General features: G+C 38.3%; 1 protein-coding gene across 1 annotated transcript; it reads left to right on the top strand.

Annotated features, from left to right (window-relative positions):
• Positions 1 to 17692: 17692 nt before the first annotated feature.
• LOC127090913 (uncharacterized) lies at positions 17693 to 23695 on the top strand. The gene is made up of 3 exons (XM_051029416.1): positions 17693 to 18108; positions 23007 to 23126; positions 23525 to 23695. Exons 1-3 carry the CDS (start codon positions 17716 to 17718, stop codon positions 23693 to 23695), a joined length of 684 nt encoding a protein of 227 aa, XP_050885373.1. The 5' UTR covers positions 17693 to 17715.
• The last annotated feature ends 697 nt before the right edge of the window (positions 23696 to 24392 follow it).

Below are 24392 nucleotides of genomic sequence, written 5' to 3'. Positions count from 1 at the left end.
ATTCATCTTCAAAAGATGGCAACCTGCAACACACAACAAGGAAGCAACACAAGATAATGAGCACAAGGTGAAGCATCAACAACCTCATACATAGATAAGAGCAACAGGGATCACACAACAAAGTCAACAAAGATCCAAATAATCGGAGTACAACAATGAATCCCATCCAAGAAGCCTGGAGGTGATTCTCAACATAAGCAACAGAGATACAAGCTAAGACAAATGGCTTCCAGGAATGAGAGTCTTCAGGTAGTGGCAATGGTCTATCAACAGGTCACACTCTGAACATTCTGGCAAAGGAGTGAGCTTCTCCTTCAGTTGTCTTCTGAGCTCCACAACTTCTCCTCCAAGTTGATTCTCTGATGCATGTCTCAAGTCTACTTCCTTCTTCAACTGGATGTCTTTGTCTCTGAGTTGCTTCTCCAAGTCTCTTATCTTCTTCTGGTAACTGGCCTCAGCTCTCTGCAACCTCAAGCATTCCCGGTGTTCTGCATTCAACAAGTTCTCCATCTCTTCGTAGGATCTCTTCTTGCTCTTTACTCCACTAGCATCTACACTCTGCATGTCTCTGAGTTGATGAGCCAAATTCAACTTATCAGCTTTGGCTTTGTAGAGCTCCATCTGGGTATCTTGCTCCTTCTCCTTCAACCTACGATTCTCCATCAAGGCTTGCTTGTACTGCTCAGCAGGTACACTCTTAGCAAGGATCAAAGGTGGTTTTTCTTGCAATGGCTTCATCCTATCATAGGGCAATAACAAAGTTTCCACTCTCTTCTTGACCCACTCAATGTAGTCAGGGATAACAATGGCAAACTTCTTCCCTAGAATAGCTCCATCCTTGACACCAATGGTCTTCCAAGCTCTTCCTACCTGCTCCAATCTATCAGGGTCACTCCGCTTCTCAAAATACACACTCTCAGCTATCTCAGCATCAAGTGGTCTTCCATTCATCACAAACCCCAATTGGCGAAGAGAAAGAACCGGGCTGTAATTGATGCAACCCTTAGTCCCTACAAGTGGAACATTACGAAACTCTCCACAACTCATGATGGCATTACGCACGTCCATCCGGTAAGACTGCCACCTGATATCATATGAGGTAAGAGACATAACCCTCTGAGTCCACTTGTGAGTGCTCTGAGTATCCACAAAAGGTCCATTGACTCGTAGGAGAGACAAGAACCATCTGAGTAACAACGGAAGACAGCATCTGATAGCTCCACCCTTACAATGCCTACTGTGAATAGCATAGTAAGTGTCAGCTAACAAAGTAGGAATTGGGTTTCCTCCAAGGAAGATAGTGACTGCAGCATAGTCCACAAAATTGGGCATACTCGGGAACCGGACAATCCCATAGATCATAATAGCCAACTGAGCATGAAAAGCTTCCCAATTCCCCTTCTTAGCTTCTTCTCTAGCCATCCTCAACAGGAACTTCAAAGGCAAACCCACAACATCCCCACTGGACTTCCAATTATCACTGACTTCTTTGATACTCAAATAAAGAGCTCTGGCAATGACTCTGAAATCCACCTCCTTAGGCACATCCAAGAAAGGAACCTGATACCCGATCGGAACATTCAACAGAATAGAATACTCTTCAAGAGTAGGAGCTAACTGGTAGTCCTGGAAAGTGAAGCATCGGAGCTCCGGGTCATAAAACTGTAGAAGAGTCTGCAACGGCACTGGATCTACTACCATCTTCAACAGTGTCAACAAATCCCCATACTGATCAACAAACCCCTTCTGATTACCACTGGTCACAAGGTTGCTCAACTCTATTAGGGATGTCAAAGGCTCACGATGAAAACTGTAGGAACAAGTCTTCCGCTTCAACTCTGGAACAGTTTCCATCTCTAACAATGAATAGACTCCTGAATGAATCTGAGAAATGATATGCATGCAGAGATTAGCTTTTTTCTTTTCTTTTTTTCTTTTTTCAATTCTTTTTTTTATCTTTTTTTTTTGCATTATTCTTTTGAAAATAAACATGCTATGATGCAAATGATGCAGACAAGACTGGCTGGCTGTGCATCTCGGAGCACAGGATCAAAGCTTCGGCTTGAAGCCGGAACCACAAGATCATCTGAGACCCATATCTGAAGAATCAAGTCACCAACAGGATCACAAGCCACCAACAAGTCACAGACAAGTCACCAATTGTACCTGTAATAATGATCATTCCCTCCCTACTCACGGGTGTCATCTAGGCCAGGGTAAGGTCGAGAGAAACGCAGCATAAATAACCCTTTCATAGAATATCATCATATACACACCCGAAGTATGTAACGATAATACCCCATCAGAGTCTGAACTACTCGTGATATCAATGTTCCTCTAAGTGGTGCAATACCACCCGCTTCCCATGAATCACTCTATTCCTAGGTGTCCTAGATTTCGCTCATAGCCTGGGTATTGGGCCTTTTACCTCATGTAACTCCCACCCCAACAGAGAGACAACACAACACAGCCAGATGAACAGATGAATAAATGATGAATGCAAACATAAATGCAAATAATAAATAAATGAATGCAATGAATAAAACAGCAAAAGCAACCAAACCCTATCCTAGAGAGCGCTAGGAGAGACTCGCTTAGGGAAGATGGACCAGCAAGAGGTCAACTTCTCTGTTGTGTCCCCAGCAGAGTCGCCAGCTGTCGCATTACGCGAAAAACCGGCGGGAAAACGAAACAAGAGAGCCGCCACCGTGCGTTATTTATCCCAAAAGAGGGAAAGGAAACACTCGAAGTAACCCTGGAAAAGACATGGTCTCGCGACCAGAGAGAGATGGGATCGGGAGTCGGTTATGCGAAGGGAAGGTATTAGCACCCCTACGCATCCATCGTACTCGACGGGATCCACGCACAAAAGGAAGGATAAAGGTTGCTAAACACTGCTCAAACACTGCACACTGGCTGGAAGGAGACACAGAAAGACAAAAGAAACTAACTCGGCAGGATATCGCATCCTGGGCCTACGTAGTCTGTCACGCACAGACATCAGAGTCGACGTAGTTCGGGACCGGGGGAACGTGCTCGCTAGGATGTCGCATCCTATGCATACGTATCTTCTCTGACAGGAGAAGAATCAGAGCACTCGTAGCTCGGCTAACGCACGCCAAACAAAACCACACAGGAAATCGACTGCCAATCGCTGGACTTACGTCAAACTCCATACAAACAGGCAAACATGGAAACCGAACGCCAATCGCTGGACTTACATCAGACTCCGAACCAACAAACACACACTGGAAACCAAATGTCAATCGCTGGGCTTACATCAGACTCCAAGCACACAACAAGCAAACACACAGGAAACCGACTGCCAATCGCTGGACTTATGTCAGACTCCTACACAACACAAAGGGGTTGAAAAAGAAAAAGGGCGCCCGGAGAGATCAGCTCATCTCCTGCCTACGTACCTCATTTGGTATGAGGATCAGGGCGACGTAGTTCCCCTACGCAGGGAAAAAGGACTAGCCTAACCAGAGACAAAGGGAGACACAGACTACTAGGGAGACTACGACTCGAGCCTAGAAGTTGTCATGCATACGATCCCTATGTTAAGGTTTCTATTTAACGTGCACAGGGAGCAAGCTATCCTAAACAGCACAAGCAAATACATACAAGCACACAAAGCAAGCACACACACTATATGCAAACAATTGGGCTCATACAAGGTTAGGCTGTGAAACACAAGCCAACTGGATTCGGGTGTAGTTAGCTCTTAACCCTAACATTGAGAGTTAGGGTGAAGCAGATGAAATGGGAAGTGAGGGTAAGACCTCACAGCTCTTATCCCTGGCCTGGGAGAGCTTCAGACAAATGAAAGTGTGGGAGTTCAGAAAGTTGGAACTCTTCTCCACATATGACTGACACAACAAAGATCTTGGGTTAATATCCACAATGCATCAACACATGGTGTGAGCAAAGTGAATGACACACTGAATAGCAGGAGATGAATTACACATCTCTTTTATCTTCCAATTGCCTCATAAGAGGACTTTTCCTGCTTGGCACAAAGATAAACAAACACAAGCATTGCCTCTTAAGGAGGGCTTCAGACAGGTGCCTGCCCACATAACATGACAGGTCTTCCAGACTACATGAAGTCAGAGAATTATACCTAGGTTAAGCAACCCACAAGCTAGCAAAGCAAGTTCAAAAGAACTCAAAGAAACTTAGGTACCTGAAAAAAATCTAAACCAATCAGTTCATAGTTCAACCAATCAAACAAACAACAGTCAATCACACAATCAGACAGATAAGGCATTAAGCAACAATGTGCAAGCCACAAGCCCATGGGCACAACAAAAATAACTTGGCATCAACCTACAAAACAATATAAGGTTATCCAACATCCATCAACTTAATCAATCCAAATGAGTGAACCACTTCAACCATGGTAATGTGCTTCTTAACCTGAAATCCACAATGCAAACAGTGAGTCCAAACCACTAGGTCCAAGCCTAGGGTCAAAAGTAGGTCAAACATTCAAAACAGAACATGAAATTTAACATGAATCAACTTCATTCAATCAAGAACACATTCCAAAAGGTCCCATATTAATATCATTAACCAAAGGCATTTCATGAACCAAACATGGCAAGGTATGCAAATTGTGACCACATTGTGACACCAGAAGAAACAAATGCACATCAAATCAAAAATGATTCAAATAATCTTGGAAGAATTCATGAGTAAACACGACATACAACATGATCATCACACAAAAAATTAGAGGCATAGGACATCATTAGGCATGGCAATCACATAGCATAAGTCAAGACAAGCATAACAAGCACATGTGTGACACAAATGGTCACACCAACTTAGCATAGGCATAAAACAGAGATGGATCATGGTAAAAACCTCAAACCAAAGCCAAAACAATACTCAACATGTCTAGAAATAGTGTGCAAAATCTCACATTCATTGGATAAGGAACAAGCATTTCATGATCAAATGAAGTTCAAGGCAATTTTAAATCTCAAATGTGACCGACCAGAATGAAAAATCTCAATTAAATCAGAAATGATCCCAAAAATTCCAGAAAAAATCATGAGCAATCACAACATCTATAGCAGGCATCATACAAAAAATCAGGGCAATTGGAGATCATTTGGCATGGCAAACACATCATTTAAGTTGAACATCACAAGGTGTGACACAAATTGTCACACCTAACTTAGCACATTCATAAAACAGCAATGGTAAGTGATAAAAATACCAAATCAACACCAAAATGTCAAGCAATGAGTCTAGTTATTGCATGCAAAATTTCATAAGCATTGGATCAAAAACCAGCATTTCATGTTCAAGTACCCTAGCACCAAAAAATATTCAGCCATGCACAATTTTGGAATAAATGATCAAAAAATAGTTGACAGAACAAGGATCATAATGAAAAAAATTGGAGATCATTTTGTTGATTTTTCAATTTGTTGTGAATTTTGGAAGTTGAAGGAAAATTAAAATGGAAATGTGAAGCCAAGGCATGAAAATATGAAGAAAAGGAGAAAAACACAAGGCAAATTGGAAAATGCACTCAGCATGATTCGATCCGTGGCCAAATTCAAATCCAAACGCGCCAAGCCAAAACGACTGTGTTCAGACATGAAACCCTAAGTTGGCGCGCATGCATTATTTGAAAATCCGCAGGAAACGCGTATGAACTCATGGCAAATTTCACAGGTAAGCTATGCGTTCCGCAGGAAAATTTGCAAGAAAACTGGACATGCATATGAACATGATGAAGATCATGAAGATCTTCATCCAAATTTTTCCAGAAAAATCCAAATGCTCCAGAAAAGAAAATCAAACACATCATTCAACTTATCATGCATCATACAACAAGAATCCATGAAGATTTCATCAAGAAACAACATCAAACGCATGGATCGAAGGAAATAAGAATTATCATCCAAACTCTAAATGCATGGATCTAACTCAATTCAACACCAAATCACTCCATTCAAAGCTCAGGTTTATCACCATTAAAAGATCTACATGATAGGCATAACGAATTGCAAAATTAAAGAGGTCGAAAATGTAACCTCTTGATGAGCAGAATTGAATCCACGTGTTTCCAAGCTTTGCCACGCCTCAAATCTCTTCCAGTATGCTTATGAAGATGGATGATGATGAAATGGAAGCTCAACAATGCAAGAAAAAAGCTAAATCCTCAACTGCCATGGAAGCTTCAAGATATGAACATGAACTTAAACAGCCACGAATTCTCTTGCTCACATGTCCAAAAGTGCTCCAATATGCTCCATGATGATGAATTGATCAATCAAAAGTGTTTATGTTTGAAGGATTTTGCAAAAAAAGTGAGAGAAGAATTTGGAGTTTTTTGTGATTCTAGATCTAGAATTGGTAATTGTGATGAAAACAGTTAGGATTAATGCTTTATAGTTCATGCTAATCATGTTTAGGCAATGGTTTAAGCAAATGCAAATGAGATTAGGGACTTTGTGGTGTGAATGCAAAAAATCAATTTCATGCTCCATGCACCCTCATGCACGTGAACAGTGCATGTGCAAGGCCAAAATCCACTTAAAATGTGTTCATGCAAGCTTTGGAAGTGACATTGTATGCATATATTCAACCAAAATGAGTTTATGAAATTTCTTCCCAAAATCTTCATGAATGAGCCAATTCCATACAAATGAGATTTCATGCCAAATGATTGTATGCTTGAAAAATACATGTTACAAGGATCAATGTGCAAAAAGAACCACTCAAATTGGAGTTTTGGTTTGAAAGTTATGCTCATTTGAAGTTCAAACCACACTTTGCCATGATTGAACCATATCTCTTCAACCACACATGAGAAATCATTGATCTTGGACTTTTTGGAAATGGGAGAGAAAGATCTTCAACTTTCATGCTGGAAAAAATTTCATTTGAAGCTTTCTTGGTGATGTAATCTTGAGTTGAAGTTGGTCCAAAACCTTTCCATTTTTGGAAAGTTCAAATTACAGGTCACTTGCTATTTTTGGAAAGTCTTGATCTGACCTCAAATTCTTCAATGTTGATGTTTGAAATGTCAAATGAGACTTGTTCCCACATGATTGAGGCATCAATGATCATCTCCCACCTCCAAATCCATAGTTGAACTGACAGTTGACTTTTGTTGACTTTTTAGGGTTTCAAATGATTTGTACATGGACTGATGAATTCTGAGCTTTCAACACTTGGCCAAATCACTTCAAAATGATATTTTGGTCATGTGAATTCATTGTGCCAACCCTAGGGCTTTGATCCATAGAAAATGCACTTTTTACCTTGCACAGTTGAATCTCCTGACAAGTCTTACCTGATGACTTGATGGACTATGCAATGAACAATGCAATGTTAATGACCTAAAATGAAAATGTATGTACAAATGGGAGGTGCAAATTTGAGGTGCTACACCTTCCATAATCAAAGATGAGCCTGGTTCCAATAGCATAGATTATCCTTCCAAGAACATTAGAGATTGTTGAGATATGGTTTGTTGGCACCCAGTTGGTTGAACCTATCTTATGCAAGATAGCATATTTTACACATAATTTGCCAGAAGATAGATGCTTTTTGCTTGGCCATTCCTTGACTTGACCAGTAGTGATTGTCCTACAGACTTCATTGTCTGTGGCCTCTAATTCAACAACTCCTTTTGTTCCTCTTTCTAGGAACTTATTGAATACCGTAGGGGAGAACCTTACACACCTTCTTCTCACAAACACCTTGCAAAATTCTTTGTTGTTCTTGTCAGAAATATCCTCAGAAATGTTCACCACAAACTCCTTCACAAGACCTTCAAAACATTGGGGCAATGCACTAACTGTTTTCATTAAACCAATAGACTTGATCAATGTCATAACCTCCTTCACTTCCACAGCCTCCTTCCCTAGTTCCCTCTCCACAGCAACTCTCCTTTGTATCACAAATTTCCACTTGGCTGCACCATCTTCCAGATGAAAGGAAATGTTATCCAAATGCACAGCAACAACCTTGTCATGAGATTTTCTAACATTTTGCTTTTTGGCAGGAGAGATGTCTGGGACATCGTCTTCGACATCATCTTCAGAATCAGAACTTTCTCTGACCTTTCTCTTCTTGACTTCCACTTTACTCCATGATTTTGAAGGACCTACAACAGCAGCCTTCTTACTAGTTCTGGCTGTCATCATATCAGCCACAGATCTCCCTTTCCTGGTCTTCATTCTCTTTGCAACACTTGGTCCCAAGTGATGAAGCAAGGTGTCATCTTCATCATCTGAGCTCTCTTCCTCCAAATCAATCACCTTTTCAGCAAATTCATTCTTCTTAAATTGAGAAGCATCTACAGGTTTCTTACTAGGCAAGGTTTTTCCTAGAGAACATAATCCCTCAGCAACAATATCTTTCTCTGACCTAGATGAATCATCATCTTTCTCATTTTGAGGTTCCACCTCAGGTGAAGGGTCCCTTCTAGATAGAGGAGTCGAAACTCTCTTGACTGAGTGTCCTTCATTTAGGATCCTTGTGACCAGATTCCTAATAACACGATCTATATAATGCATGCCATCCTTAGGAGGAGGGTTGTCAGAATTGTTACCTTGAGTGTTTCCTACCGTGGAAGATGGACCAGGGGCGTCGCCTGGGATTACTGAAAGAGGAATAACTTCCAAAACATCTTCATCCAGAAAATCCATGGAAGGAGTCCTTGCTTTTTGAGTGGGGTTTGAAGCAGAAGAAGACGGATGTTGTGACATTTTGTTGAACTTGTGAAAATATTTCTGTTGCCCTAGCAGAGATGGTTGATACAGTTTGATGCAGATGGAAGTGGTTGTGCTGAGGTTGAGTGTGAAAATGGTATAGATGGTAGTTCCAATATTTGGTAATGATTTTCCATAAATGGGGCACTTTCTTTTAAGTGGGCAGACAATATTTTTATTACCTTTTCCACTCCACATTAATCGCTATAAATTCTCATGGATACAAATCTTCAATTACCCTCTTAAACATTCAAACTGATTAGCATCCAAAGCCTTTGTAAATATGTAAGCTAATTGCATTTCAGTAGAAACATGCTCGAGTGCTATGATTTTCTCTTCCACAAGTTCTCTAATGAAGTGATGACGAATATCAATGTGCTTTGTCCTGCTGTGCTGAATAGGATTTTTGGAAATATTTATAGCACTCAGGTTATCACAGTACAATGTCATGACATCTTGTGTGACATTGTATTCAGTCAACATTTGTTTCATCCAAACCAGTTGAGAACAACTACTCCCAGCTCCTACGTATTCAGCTTCAGCAGTGGATAGGGACACACAATTTTGTTTCTTGCTAAACCATGATATCAAGTTGTTCCCCAAGAAGAAACATCCACCTTATGTGCTTTTCCTATCATCAGCACTTCTAGCCCAGTCAGCATCATAATAACCAGTCAGAGGAGATCCAGATCCATGAGTATATAACATCCCATAGTCACTGGTGTCATTGACATATTTTAGTATTCTCTTCACTTGGTTTATGTGACTGACTTTTGGTTCAGCTTGATATCTAGCACAAACACCTACAGCAAATGTAATGTCAGGTCTCCTTGCTGTGAGATATAGCAGACTTCCTATCATGCTTTTGTACAAACTTTGATCTACACTAACACCATTATCATCTTTGGAGACTTTCAAATGTGCAGGAGCATGTGTCCTTTTATGACCTACATTTTCCATGCCAAACTTCTTAGCAATGTTCTTGGCATATTTGCTTTGAGATAGAAAGATAGAATCTTCCATCTGCTTGACTTGTAGCCCAAGGAAATAGGTCACCTCTCCAACAAGGCTCATCTCAAACTCAAACTGCATTTGTCTAACAAAATGTTTGACCATCTGATCTGACATCCCACCAAACACAATATCATCTACATATATTTGTGCCACCATTAGTTTTCCTCCTTCATTCTTCACAAATAGGGTCTTGTCAATATCTCCTTTCCTGTATCCATTGTTAGTGAGGAACACTGTGAGTCTTTCATACCAAGCCCTAGGAGCTTGCTTTAAACCATAGAGGGCTCTCTTCAATATGTACACATGCTTTGGAAGATTTAGATTTGTGAATCCTTTAGGCTGTTCAACATATACTTCCTCATTTAAGTAGCCATTCAAGAAGGCACTTTTTACATCCATTTGGAGTAGTTTGAATTCCAGAATACATGCCACTCCAAGCAATAGTCTAATGGACTCAAGGCGAGCTACAGGAGCAAATGTTTCATCAAAATCCACTCTGTCAACTTGAGTATAACCTTGTGCTACTAATCTTGCTTTGTTTTTAGTAACCACCCCTTGTTCATCAGATTTATTCTTAAACACCCACTTTGTACCTATGACATTTATTCCTTCAGGTATAGGAACCAATTCCCATACTTCATTCCTCTTGAATTGTCCTAATTCCTCCTGCATGGCATTGATCCATAACTCATCAATCAAGGCTTCCTTGACATTCCTAGGCTCAATCTTGGACACAAAGCAGCCTTGTGAGATCACTTCCCTTGATCTAGTTGTGACCCCTTTATTTGGGTCTCCTATAATGAGATCTTTGGGATGATCCTTCTGAATTTTGATGGATGGTCCCTTGTTGATTTTGTCATCTTCAGGTTCAGCTTAAGGAGGTTCACTCTCATTATTTTTGTCTGAGACATCAGCTGGGGGATCAGTTAGAGATGTCTCAACATTGTTTGTGACATCAGTCTGTTGATCATCAACCATAACATTGATAGATTCCATCATTACTTTTGTTCTAGAATTGAAGACTCTATAAGCTCTGTTGTTTGTTGAGTAGCCCAGAAATATTCCTTTATCACTCTTGCGATCCATCTTTCTTCTTTGTTCACGATTAGTCAAGATATATAATTTACTACCAAACACATGGAAGTATTTGACTGTAGGTCTTCTCCATTTCCAGACTTCATATAAAGTTGTAGGAGTCCCTTTCTTCAAGGTCACTCTGTTGTGAACATAGCAGGCTGTGTTCATGGCTTCAGCCCAAAAGTGGTAGGGAAATTTCTTAGCATGGATCATAGCTCTGGCTGATTCTTGAAGGGTTCTATTTTTCCTTTCCACCACACCATTTTGCTGGGGAGTAATGGGAGACGATAACTCGTGATGAACTCCTTCTGAAGAACAGAATTCAGCAAATTTGTTGTTCTCAAATTCCTTCCCATGATCACTTCTAATTTTGATAACTTTACTTTCCTTTTCTCTTTGAAGTTTGAGACAAAGATCTTTGAAGACTTCAAACACCTCAGATTTTTCTCTTTTAAAATTGATCCAGGTGTATCTGGAGAAGTCATCCACCACTACGTACGCATACTTCTTCCCACCAAGGCTTTCCACCTGCATGGGTCCCATCAAATCCATATGGAGGAGTTCCAAAACTTTGGAAGTGGTGTCATGTCTGAGCTTCTGGTATGACATCCTTGTCTGTTTTCCAATCTCACATTCCCCACAGACTTTTCCTTCATCAATCTTCAAGTTGGGAATTCCTCTAACAACTTCAACAGATATAATCCTCTACATACCTTTAAGATGCAAATGGCCCAATCTTTGATGCCATATCTACACTTCTACTTCTTTGGCTAGAGTACACATTGAAGAATAACCAGTTTCTTGAGAACTCCACATGTAACAGTTGTCTTTAGACCTGACTCCTTTCATGATCACTTCACTTTCTTTGTTAGTAATCAGACATTCAGTTTTAGTGAAGTTAACATTTAGACCTTGGTCACACAGTTGATTGATGCTTATTAAATTTTCAGTCAATCCCTTAACAAGTAGGACATTGTCAAGGTCAGGAACTCCAGGGCAGTCAAGCTTACCAATCCCCTTGATTTCACCCTTTGCTCCATCACCACAGGTTACATAGCTGGTGGCATGAGGATGAAGGCCAGTTAGCATGTTTTTGTTTCCAGTCATGTGTCTGGAGAACCCACTGTCAAAATACCAATCTTCTTTGGCTGAAACTCTGAAGGAAGTGTGAGCTATCAGACTTGTAACATCAGTCTTAGGAACCCATTGCTTTTTGTTGACAGGTCTGCGATGTTTTGGTCTAGGTTGATGATGAGCAGGACTAGGATAGCCATACAACTTATAGCAGAATGGTTTTATGTGGCCAAAATTTCCACAATAATGGCATCTCCATCTTTGATGTTTCCCTTTCTATTGTCTTCGTTTATGATGTTGTGACATATGATGTGACATCTCTGGTTTTCTCGCAGTGTGACTGCACTTAGGTTTGGACTTTGGTTTGCTACCAGAGTGACTGAACCTAATTCCAGACTTGTCTCCTGTTATTTGTCCAATCTGAAGAATTTTATCTAAGGTGCCAGATCCATTGTTTAGGATTCTTACATACTTGGTCATCTCATCCAGTTTAGAATTCAAGAATGCAGCTTCAGTCTTCAACTTGGAGATGGTTTCCACATGTTCTGCCTTCTCATTCTCCAGCTGTGCTATCACTTTCTTCTGGCTTTCAACTTGTTGACACACTTCTGCACTTTTGTGACACAACTTTCTGAAGATAGTGGCCAACTCTTCAAAGGTTACTTCATCATCACTTGAGTCTTCATCAGAACCCCATCTTCCAGTCAAGGCAGTCACAAGATTTGCAGACTCTTCTACTTCACTTTCATCAGACCAAGTGGCAGCAAGACTCCTCTTCTGTTTCTTGAGGTAGGTTCCATATTCAGTTCTAATGTGTCCATACCCATCACATTCATGGCACTGAACTCCTTTTCCCTCTTTGGGCTTTTCATCTGACCTTGTTTGTCTTCCCAGCATTGCTATACCATTTTCCAAATCTTCATCAATATCTTGACCACCTTCCTCCTCTTCCTCCTTAGTGTTTGACATGAAGGCTATGCTTTTGGCTTTCTTTTCAGATCCATCACACATTCCAATCTCAAATATTTGGAGGGATCCAATTAGCTCATCAACTCTCATATTGGAGATGTCTTGAGACTCTTCTATGGTTGTCACCTTCATAGCAAATCTCTTAGGGAGTGACTATTGGTGTAAGCCCTAGAGGCCAATACTTTTGAAACTTGTATCGAATTATTTATTAATAATAAAAGGCTTTTTCTTTATTACGCTTGTTTAATAAAGTCCCTAGAATAGCTAGTCTGTTTAATGTATCAAGTATGACTTAATCATGAGATCACATTAAACATAAGGACACTATTCTTAAAGTATCCATAGTCGAGCTTTATTGTGAAGTGGGATGACATTAAAGCATTAAGACTATTATGTATATAGACTGATGATCACATCTCATAGATCATGGATAAGGAGTTATCAAGTCTTAAACATAGGTATGAATATTAAGAGTAATATTTATACCGGATTGACCCGCTATGAGAATACTATATAGAAAGTTATGCAAAGTGTCATAAGTTATTCTCATGGTGATAATGGTGTATACCACTCTTCGACCTGAAACCACTATGGACCCTAGATGTAGAGTCGAGTGCTTTATTGCTGATCAAACGTTGTCCGTAACTGGATAACCATAAAGACAGTTGATGGGTACTCCACGAAGCATACTGAGGGACATGAGTGACCTAGATGGAATTTGCCCATCCTGCATAACAGGATAAATGTCTATGGACCCAATATTGAACTGGACAAGGATGACACGATCTATGCCTTGTGTTCAATATAGACATAAGGGCAATAAGGGTAATTATACACATAAGTATTATCACAGAAGGAATTGTCAGATCACATGACATTTTCGTGTCTTGGGTAGCAGTGATGTGTTGCTAGATACCGCTCACTGTTTATTATGTTAAATACATGATTTAATATAATTGCCAATGCCGCGAAAACCTACAGGGTCACACACAAAGGACGGGTTGATGAGAGATAGAGTAACTAAGGAACACCGTAAGGTACGGTGCCCTTAAGTGAATTATAGAACATCGTAAAGGTACGGTGTACTTAAGTAGAATACAAAATATGGTAAGGTACCATGAACTTAAGTGATTTTGGGCATATTATAAGATATGGTCCAAAATACACTTAAGTGGGCTTTTTAGCTTGAAGCTCACACAAGTGGTTCTATAAATAGAACCCTTGTGCAGAAGCATTTATTGCAGTTGCATTAATTTTCGTTTTTTTTCTCTCTCTCTCTCTCTCACTCAAAGCCTTCATTCTTACCAGCTAGCACTGAGATTGAAGGAATCCGTTCGTGTGGACTGAGTAGAGACGTTGTCATCGTTCAACGTTCGTGATCGCTCAGTGGATCTGCATCAAAGGTTTTGATCGTCACAAGAGATCTGCATCAAAGGTTTTGATCGTCACAAGAGATTTGCACCAAAGGTTTCAATCGTCACAAGAGGTAAATATTCTATCACTGATCATGACCATTCGTAAGGATCTCTAAAGGAGAAAATTTTAATTTCCGCTGCGTTTTGGATCGCAATTCTCCTACAGTGACATGAGTATTTTCCTTACTAATTTTTCATCTGACATCTTCTCTCCAAGGGCTCCTGAGGCATTAGCAATTTCAAGGATATTCATATGAAATTCATGAATATTTTCATCTTCTTTCATCCTTACATTTTCAAACTTGGTAGTGAGCAGCTGCAGTCTAGACATCTCCACTCTAGAGGTGCCTTCATGAGTGGTTTTGAGAATGTCCCAAGCATCTTTAGCCACCTCACAGTTGTTTACCAATCTGAAGATATTCTTGTCTACTCCATTGAATATAACATTCAATGCTTTAGAACTTCCAAGGGCCAGATCATCCTCCTCCTTGGTTCATTGTTCTTCGGGCTTCTTATCAATTGTAGCTTCTCCTTTCTTAGTAACTATTGGATGTTCCCAGCCTGTTAACACAGCCTTCCAAGCCTTATTATCCAGAGATTTTAGGAAGGCTACCATTCGAGGTTTCCAGTAGTCATAGTTGGATCCATCCAAAATAGGTGGCCTATGAACAAATCCTCTGTCTCTCTCCATAGTACTAGAAAGTATCGTCCCTAGATCTCACCCAGAACCAGAGCAGGATGCCTGCTCTGATACCAATTGAAATTCTGGTATCAGATATGAGATGTCGAAGGTAATGTCACGACCCTAATATCTGAACAATACAAACAGGATAAAAGATAAAGAACAATAATGCAAGAGACACAAGCAATTGTTAACCCAGTTCGGTGCAAACTCACATACGTTTGGGGGCTACCAAGCCAGGAAGGAAATCAACTAAATAGAATCAGTTCAAAGACTCTCAATAAACAACACAAGTTACAGTCTTTTTCACTTAATCTCTACCCGTGTGACTTCTACTTAAGAACTCTTAGGTATGAGATCCCACTCACTCCCTCTCAATCACACCAATAATATAAACAAGAATTACAATGAAAAGAAGACACTCTTCAAAGATACACACTTGATCTTACTTAATAGCTTCAATCAAGTAGACACACACTCATGCTTAAAAGCTTTGAGTGATAAATTACAACTCAAAAATCAGACCAATTCAATCATCTATGGATGAATTGAATGGCTTACAATTCACACGACCACACAAGACTAAACCCTTATTCTCTCTCAATATTTCGTTCGTTATTTCTTGTGTATCAAATCAGGTTTTCCATGTCCTTTCTATAGAAGCATTTGGCTGGGCTTGGACATCATAAAACCCTAAAACTATTTTCCATTCAAATCTTCTTATGATAGTTGATTAGATCTCTTTGGAAAATAAGTTAATCTCGTTGTAATTACTGATTGATAGCGTGTTCAATCAACTTATCAATCACACACAGATTTGCATTAAAAACGCAATCACATAATACATAACATTCAAACTGAATGTCTTGTATACTAATGTCATGACATCGGGTCTAACATCTTAGTAAAATCCTGCATAATTACATTTTAAACTTCCAGTAGGTACAAGATATCTTATGTTAAGACATCACATGTGACAACTTGTGAACACTCTAGGTTTTACCAAAATTGCTGCAGACACTTAGAACCAACAAAACTTAAATTTTGTTAAAAGCAATGCACCCACTTTGAAATTTTTATCACGAACTACGAGGTTTTGATCCCTCATTTTATGTTGGTACGTAGGCACAAGTCTGAAGGTCTTGTCAAACACAAAAATATAATTAATGAATTCTTTTGTCATCCCCCATTCTATTTGTTTGTAAACGTCAATTTGTACAAAATACATATGCACACCAAAAAAGTCTCCCTAGGAGTACCTAAGACACTTTGGGTGCTAATAATTTCCCTCTGTGTAACCAACCCCTTTACGTGTAATCTCTGACATTTTATTAGTTTTATTTGAAAATTTCTTACCTTTTGGATTTTGTTCGTATTTTTTCCCTTTTCTCTTGAAAATAATAACAGCACGGTGGGGACTTTGGTTTTATTGATCTCTAGCTTGTCAATAGCTTGATGATCATGAATTTACCGCTACATCTTATAATGATAGAGAATATGATATAGCTTTGATTCAACCATACAATTCCAATTCCAAGTTGATAAATATCACAATCAACCTATCTGGTCATTCACAAACCCGTCGCATAAATCATATTTCACTATAATCCTTAAAAACATGTTGGTGACTATGTATTATTTCATTATTGGATCGGTATTATATAATATTCCATTTATTGTTTTTTCATTTCAAATCAAGAAATAAAAAAAAGTCGGTGGTTATTGTCAAATAGTTGGGTGACTAAAATTCAATTTATTAAAATAAACGAGCGTCATATCGCGTATTCAAACTCGTGTCTCCGCTTCTAATATTCATATACTACTATATCAACTGAGCTGACATAACAAAGTTGGAGAGCAGTTTTGATCACAAGAATATCATTGTGATCCGGAGTTTGATGCAGACAGAGATATTGGAGAAGCGTTATTAATTCTTAACAAGAAACTTCATTATCCTATTCCTATTATATATAGTGTGGCTATAATCTAAAAAAATACAGTTGTAATAATTTAGATGCAGGTTTGTAAGAAAGAGAAGAGAAAAGTGAAAAAAAAGTGTATTTGTTTCATATGAAGAGACAAGATATTTAAAGAAGTTAAAACCTAAATCAGGTATTGAAGAGGTCCTGTTTGCAATCCTACTTAGACTTATATGGGTCTTATATTCTCTCCTGTTTTGTAGCCTGCATCAATCTCTGATTCTGCAAATTTAGCATTTATACATATTACCTGTCATTTTTTTATTTATGACAAATTCAGAGAAGTAATGATGACTGTAATTGATATACTTACTGCATATTCTTCTCCATGTGATGAAGTAAAACCAACCAACTCCTTCTATCTTTCAAATTTATGGAACTTTTTGTTTCACTTTCATTGACAGCTTCTACCCCTCTTGATGATGTTATAGGTAATTAATGAGTATCTTTTCCGTGTATAGTAAAGTGTTTTCGGGTCAGAGAGATGAAGGGATAAGTATTTTCAGGTGTTCAGAAATAATAGCAGCGCAATTTTTTTGTCCGTTGGCATACTGTTGTTTCTGTATAATCTTCATTATATATATATAAAAATTTTAAAGATATTTTATTTGTTTAAATGATAATTTTTTTAATAAATTTATTTGGTATACTTTCTAAGAGACATATGTTAGTTAGTTCTATATAAATGCTTTACTATTTTCCATTCTCCAACACTTATCACTTTTACAACTTCTTCTTGTTATCATTTTTTGTTTCTTAGAATGGAGCCACCTCATGATATGTTCTTGGGAGGTGAAGAGGAATGCCACAGCAGTGAATCTGGATGGACTATGTATATTGGATCTCCAGTAAGTGATGATGATGATGATTGTTATCAAGTGACTCATCAAATTCAAGGTGATGCTGGAATTGAAAGTGATGATTCTATGGTTTCTGATGCTTCTTCTGGACCAACTCATTGTGGTGTTAATGTTAATAATCCTTTGAGACATTTCAAGAAAAAAGTGGAACAGGATGCATATGATGATTATGATGATGATGATGAGGTTCATGAGTACTTTTGCTATGATTATCACAAGAAAGAAAATCAAAGTGAAGAGAAAAAGGAGGAAAAGAAACAGAAGGTTTCAGTTCAAGGTGGTGGAAGGGTTAAGGTGAGGAATAATGAAAGGGTTGGAACAAGAAAATAGATTTATTAAGTTCTTTCTTAGTTTGCACTGTTTTCTAAATTATTAGGTTTTTGTTTAAGTCACAAACTCACAATTGTTGCAATTACTTGTACTGTGTTTCTTTCAAGAATCATTATTGTTCATTATGATTAAGGTTTCTAGTTAATTTTTAATAAAAGAAATTTGGTGTACCATATCATTTAAGGAAATGAGTGAAAAAAAAATGAATCAGTATCATTATAAGAATATTAAAGTGACATGAGATACCAGTATATGATAAAATAATAGAAATTGTTCCCATTAAAAAAAAATTGTTTAAATCTGTTTGAATTTTACTTCTGTTATTTTGGTTGCTAAGTCTAGTGTACTTCGGTTAATTATCTTGGTTGCTAAGTCTAGTGAAATTCGTACTTATGCAAGTGGTGGCTAAATGTCATTCATTGTTTTTGATATTAAAGACTATGAATTGTAACTTAAGCTATAAAACATGTCTTTGAAAAACAATTTTTTGCGATTTGTATTTGTCAGCCGGATAGTCTCATACGCTTTTGTATCTTTCGTGTATCTTTCAATGTTGAATCTGAAGTGTTATAAGATCATAAAATAAGAGACGATTAGTTCTATGATATGGATATTGATCTTTACACAATTTTCTTTTCAGTGTTGACTCATGGTTGTTATAGGTTGACGAATATAGACTAAATTTTTTAAGAAAATTCTTTGGATAGGTCGACGTTTAGAAGAAATTTGTCTTCTATGAGTTGACACATGACTTCAGGAGTAGGTCGATGCATAAGTTGTGCAAAGAATGACAAAAAAAATTCAGCAAAAAGAAGTTATGAGTCAACCTGTATGATTTCATATAAATACATTCATGCATCTCATTTCACAATATTAAAACCTGAAAGATACAAAGATTGTTCTTCATCTTCATTCTTCTTCTTCTTAACCTATATACATTCAACATTTACACATAAACATTCTTCTTGAATGATCTAGATTGAGAGTAATATCATCCAAGTTGGGGTTTGTGAATCTTAATTGGGTTGAGAATCTTTAGGGGTTTCATCGATAAAATCAAATGGGGTTTTCCCTCAAAGATTAGGATAGATTTAGGGGGTTTTGACAAGAGTTTTGAGATTGGATTCATCCGAGTGAAAGCCTTGAAGAACGGTGGTGTCTATCAAGGGAGTAGCGGTAACCGGATGATCAATCAGAGTTCTTAGGTTACTTGATCTTGGTTAAGATCAAGGGGAGAGAAGAAGATAATATCAACATCAAATATTGAATTTGAGGGTTTGCATAGCTATTTCTTCTCTTATAAAACATTTTGCAAAAGGTTATAGAAACTATCTCAGTTCCTGTTAGAAATTGGGGACAGACGTACCCATAGCGAGGTCGATTGAGGAACTGCCTAAATAAATCTACTCTCTCTCTCTCTCTCTCTCTATCTCTCTCTCTCTCTCTCTCTCTCTCTCTCTCTCTCTCTCTCTCCCTCTCTCTCTCTACTTTACATTTGATACTGTTTTGAATTTAGTGTGCAATAGTTAATTGTAGAAAATTTCTATGTTTTTGGACTGTTTTCAAATTGTTTTTTTGAAGAGAATTGCAATGGATTACAACCAGCTTTCAACGGATTATGCCAACAACAATTGGACTTTGACCGTAAGCAATGGATTATAACCAGCTTTTAACGGATTTTGCCAACAACAATTGGACTTGATAAAAGTCATTAGTAAAACAATTACTGGCTACAACGGAGTTTGCCAGCAACAACTTCACTTGAAATAATATTGGCGACAACCAAACTTCATATACCAATTACCATTATATTTACAAACAGAGTGACAGGAATGCCAACGACAATTGGGTTTAAAATAAGTTCTAGTGTCGCACCTCGAAAAAATGGGGATACGACTACAAAGCGAAGCGCGATCGCACGCTCGCAATGATGGACTGAACAGAGTCGCCACCGAACTTTATTTATTCCTAAAAAGGAAAGGGGAAATATCGATAAAACCCAAGACAAATGAAAGGATAAGATATGGTCATCGCAACCAATATCAGGGTTCGGGAGTCGATTACGCAAGGGGAAGGTATTAGCACCCCTCACGTCCGTTGTACTCAACGGGAACCATTAGGTCGGTTGTGTGCATTAATGTTAGTTTGAAATGTTAGGCTTTTCGAATTATTAGGTGGGAAAGAAAAGAGTAAACGAGAGGAAAGTGTTTTTGGATTTTTGACAAAGGACTAAACCTAAGTTTTTTATTAATGGGCCTGACAAGATTTACGAATCCTGCTCCTACGTATCTCAAAAGAGAAATCAAGGCTTACGTAGTTCTGGGTAGAAAAATGTTTGTTTGTTGGTCGATTTTAGCGAAAGCTATATTGTATTAATCGACTAAAACATCGTTTTACCCAAAACAGATGAGGAGTGGACGCGTACCACACATCGAACGGATTTATAGATCTACATTCGGAAAAGCGTCATTTATCTCTACTCAACAATCGTGGCCGAAACATTGTTTTGTATCACTTAAGACAATATATCTTTCATTTATGAAAAAGGTTCTTTGATTAGTCGCACGGAGGCGAGAAAAAAGTTTGATTGGTTGGAGGTATTTTGAGTGATGGCGAGAACTTGGATGAGCGAGATATACATCTCGAATCCTAGCCTCAGGAGTGCATGGTATACACCATGTTCCATTTCCATCTTTATTAAAAAGAGGTTAAGATAGAGATTATGTATTTTGGAATTTGATTGAGAAAGGGTTTGAAGAAACCGCATTGACAATTTTAGACGATGGCGAGAGTTAAGATTGGCGAGGCATACGTCTCGAATCTTAACCTCAGGAGTGCATGGTATACACCATGTTCCATTTCCACCTTTATTGAAAGAGTCTTAAATAAGATTTAAGTATCTTAGATTTGATTGAGAAAAAGGTTTGACGAAACCACATTGACAATTTTAGACGATGACGAGAATTAAGATTGGCGAGGCATACGTCTCGAATCTTAACCTCAGGAGTGCATGGTATACACCATGTTCCATTTCCACCTTTATTGAAAAAGTGTTTAAGTAAGAATTAGGTGTTTTGAGTTTTGTTGTGAAAATGACTTGACCTAGATCAAGTATTGATGGACGTTTGAGAAAGATTTGAATGAATGTTCGAGAGAACAAAATGGATAAACTTGGATGATGGCGAGAACTAGGATTGGCGAGATATACATCTCGAATCCTAGTCTCAGGAGTGCGTGGTATACACCACGTTCCACTTCCATCTTTATTGAAAAGGTCTTGAATATGAATTAATATTTTTTGAGTTTTTATTATAAAAAATGGCTTGACGTTGGATCAAGCATTTGATGAAGTTTTGGAATGGGATGGAATAGGAGGGAGAAATGAGTTGATTCGTTTATTGAGAAAGTACTCGACGTTGAATCGAGTCATATTTTTTTGTATTTTTGAAATTTGTTGATTTTAATCTTGTGTTAGTATCTAATTAAACAACCAAACAATAAAAGAAATAAAAAAGTGCAAAATTATTACACATTGGGGGAGTGGGGGTACATTGGTCAAATGGGGATTAAACAATCATGGAATAAATAAAATCGGGCCCAAACAAATAATGCATGAGTGTAAGTGCAAGGGAACCGGCTCATTGTAAGAAAGCCCAAGAGTAAGCTATGTGAGGTCGGTGGCGATGCTTAAAAAGCAATCGACTTACAAGGGTGTGAAAAAAGGGCTCGATATTAAATCGAGAAAAGTATGATTTTTATAGTTTTAAAAATGGTTTTGCATGTATGATGAAATTAATAAAGAAGCATGGACATAAAAAAGTATTAAAAGAAACAAAGTGCTCAAAGATAGTGAAATACTAAAAAAAGAAATGAAATACTAAAAATGCTATCTACGAGTATTGAACTCACTCCACCTAAGACTTAAATACCACTCCTCTCCACCAGGCCACTTAACAACTAACTGTTATTTTAAGACTAACCTAAATATATAAACTAAAATAAATTAAAAAAAGGATTAAAATAAAAACTAAAATAAAAAAAGAAGACTATTGGCCTACTGGTAATTAAACCCAGCCGCATGGCTGTTGGGTTTTCCAATGGAACATGAATTGAAAATGTGAAAATATTTATTAACTAAGACTTAGGAAATTTAAATAAAAATTTTAATGGTTTCAAAAAAAACCTTGTTATGTTACCAAATATAAAGAAACAAATAAAAGAAAGAAAAAAAAAAGAAACAGAAACCACTCGTCGTCTCTGAGCTCTCTCCTTCTCACCAACTCCATCGCTTTCCCTTAATCTCACGAAATCTCTCGCTCCATCACTCTTAATCTCGACGATGAACTCTCACTCTCTTGCGCCGCTCTCTCTCGCGATGAACTCTCACTCTCGCGTTCAAGCTCTCTCTCTCGTTCCCAATCTCAATCGCTCTCAATCTCTCTCTCGTCCAAACAGCATGAAAGTTTGAAAGGAAGCTCACCTTCGGTGAATCGGTAGCTCAGGTAACAATCGAAGCTTTTCTCTCCTCCTCTGATTTTCGTCTCTTCCCAATAGGTTGGTTTTGAGTGATTTTTGATTTAGGGTTTTTTCGATTGGCCGCCTCCTTCTTAATTTTTTCTAGGGTTTTCCCTCTGAATCGCCCTCCTATTTATCTCACGGATTAGGGTCACAAATGATGCTCAGAAGTTCGAAAGGAGAAAGCTTTTAGAAGCGCTTTTCATGCTCAGAAGCGAGTTTGTCCTCTTCGATGCTATTTTCCGGAAACGGTAATATGGACTCTTGCTTTTTCTGATCGCTTTTGTCCCAATTCCAAATTTGGGATTTTTGGAATTTCACTGTTTGGTAATTATTGTTTACTGCAGGTTAATGGCTTGGAACTGGAAATTGGCATTAGCTTGTTCTTGCTTCAGGGTCGATGTTGCTATTATACTATAAGTCCAGGGATACATGCTGTTTTACAGTCTACTTACAAATATTCAAGGGTGAGCAGAATGACTTTAGTGGAAGTCAATCGAAATTGCAGTACAACCATCATCGAGACTTCGAACATTACGGTTCAGCAACTTTGTTAATGATCACGGATACATATTTGGCAATGGATGACTCTGGAACTGATAGACTTTAACCACATCACTCAAAGCAGGTTGAGGAGGATGCTCGGTTGTTTGATATGAGTCCAGAATAGGCCTTACAACAGCAGGAAGAAAAAGGCCAAAGCCGACGATGAGACATGAAGCAGCGACAACTGGTTCTTGAACAACGAACATCTTGAGCTTCTCCATCACAGGCATTTTGATTTTTGATTTTCGATTTCGATTTCTCACTTCCAACTGCTTCTCTTCTTCTTGTTGTGAAACTGGTGTTTGGTTTTTTCTTGCAGGCTATGGTTGATTTGCTGCTACTATGCATGTTGGTCCGTCATGAAAGTTTTGCAGGTTTGAGGTTTTGGCCAGGTGACATGGTGGTTTTGGTTGGTCTTGGCATGACTTCCAGGATAGCACCGACAAAGACAGTTGCAGCATACAACAATATGACAATTTCTGCCACATAAAGTATCAATCCTTTACTGCTAATCTCTGGACAACACGGGGAATGCGTGTAGTGAGACTGCCAAGTTCAAACCAGGCAACCTTATGAAGCTTGTTGATAGCATGAATGATGCCAACCGTTGAGATGGTAATCCTCGTAAATGACAATTGAAATGGTGACCCAGTCATGATACGAACAGGTTATACCACAGCAGAATAGTTGTTCAGAGGCTTCATTTTGGACTTGTACTCTAGTTCTTGAATAATTTCCCGAATAACATAATAACTGCCACCAACTTCTTTCTGGTATGTTTTATTGCAGGGAGTGGACACCATAATTGCTTTCAATGAATGGGTCTCCAAGGTTGTTTATGGAAAAGTGCTGAACTAAGTCCTTCGCTCAGAGCTTCATGAAAAGATGCTGGTCCATCTGCATAATTTGACATCTCTCAAATAGATAATTGACTATCATCAAGACTCCTTCTCCTGCCAGCTGGCACACGTGCAGTTACGTTCTTTCTCAATAGAGGCCTCTGAAAATTAGGCACATGACTATTCTGTGAATCCCTAAAGTTTCCATCTCCATAGAGGGTATCCACATACTGCCTATCCACATTGGGGCTTGCATATCGCCTAGTCTCCCTCATATAACTGTTTTCATCAACAGAACTTCTTCCTTGTAATTTTTCAGTAGCTCTTTTATTTGTGTATGATGAAAAT

Source organism: Lathyrus oleraceus, chromosome 1, assembly GCF_024323335.1.
Source record: "Lathyrus oleraceus cultivar Zhongwan6 chromosome 1, CAAS_Psat_ZW6_1.0, whole genome shotgun sequence".
Taxonomy (NCBI): Eukaryota; Viridiplantae; Streptophyta; class Magnoliopsida; order Fabales; family Fabaceae; genus Lathyrus; species Lathyrus oleraceus.
The sequence above is the reverse complement of the archived record's forward strand: the minus strand, read 5'-3'. Positions and strand labels throughout refer to the sequence as shown.

Excerpts from the sequence above, each read along its gene's own strand:
- LOC127090913 (XM_051029416.1), top strand. The coding sequence starts at position 17,716 with ATGGAGCCACCTCATGATATGTTCTTGGGAGGTGAAGAGGAATGCCAC. Across the intron at positions 18,109-23,006 it reads AAGGTGGTGGAAGGGTTAAG|GTTAATGGCTTGGAACTGGA; the intron begins GTGAGGAATAAT and ends TGTTTACTGCAG. Across the intron at positions 23,127-23,524 it reads CTACTTACAAATATTCAAGG|GCTATGGTTGATTTGCTGCT; the intron begins GTGAGCAGAATG and ends TTTTTCTTGCAG.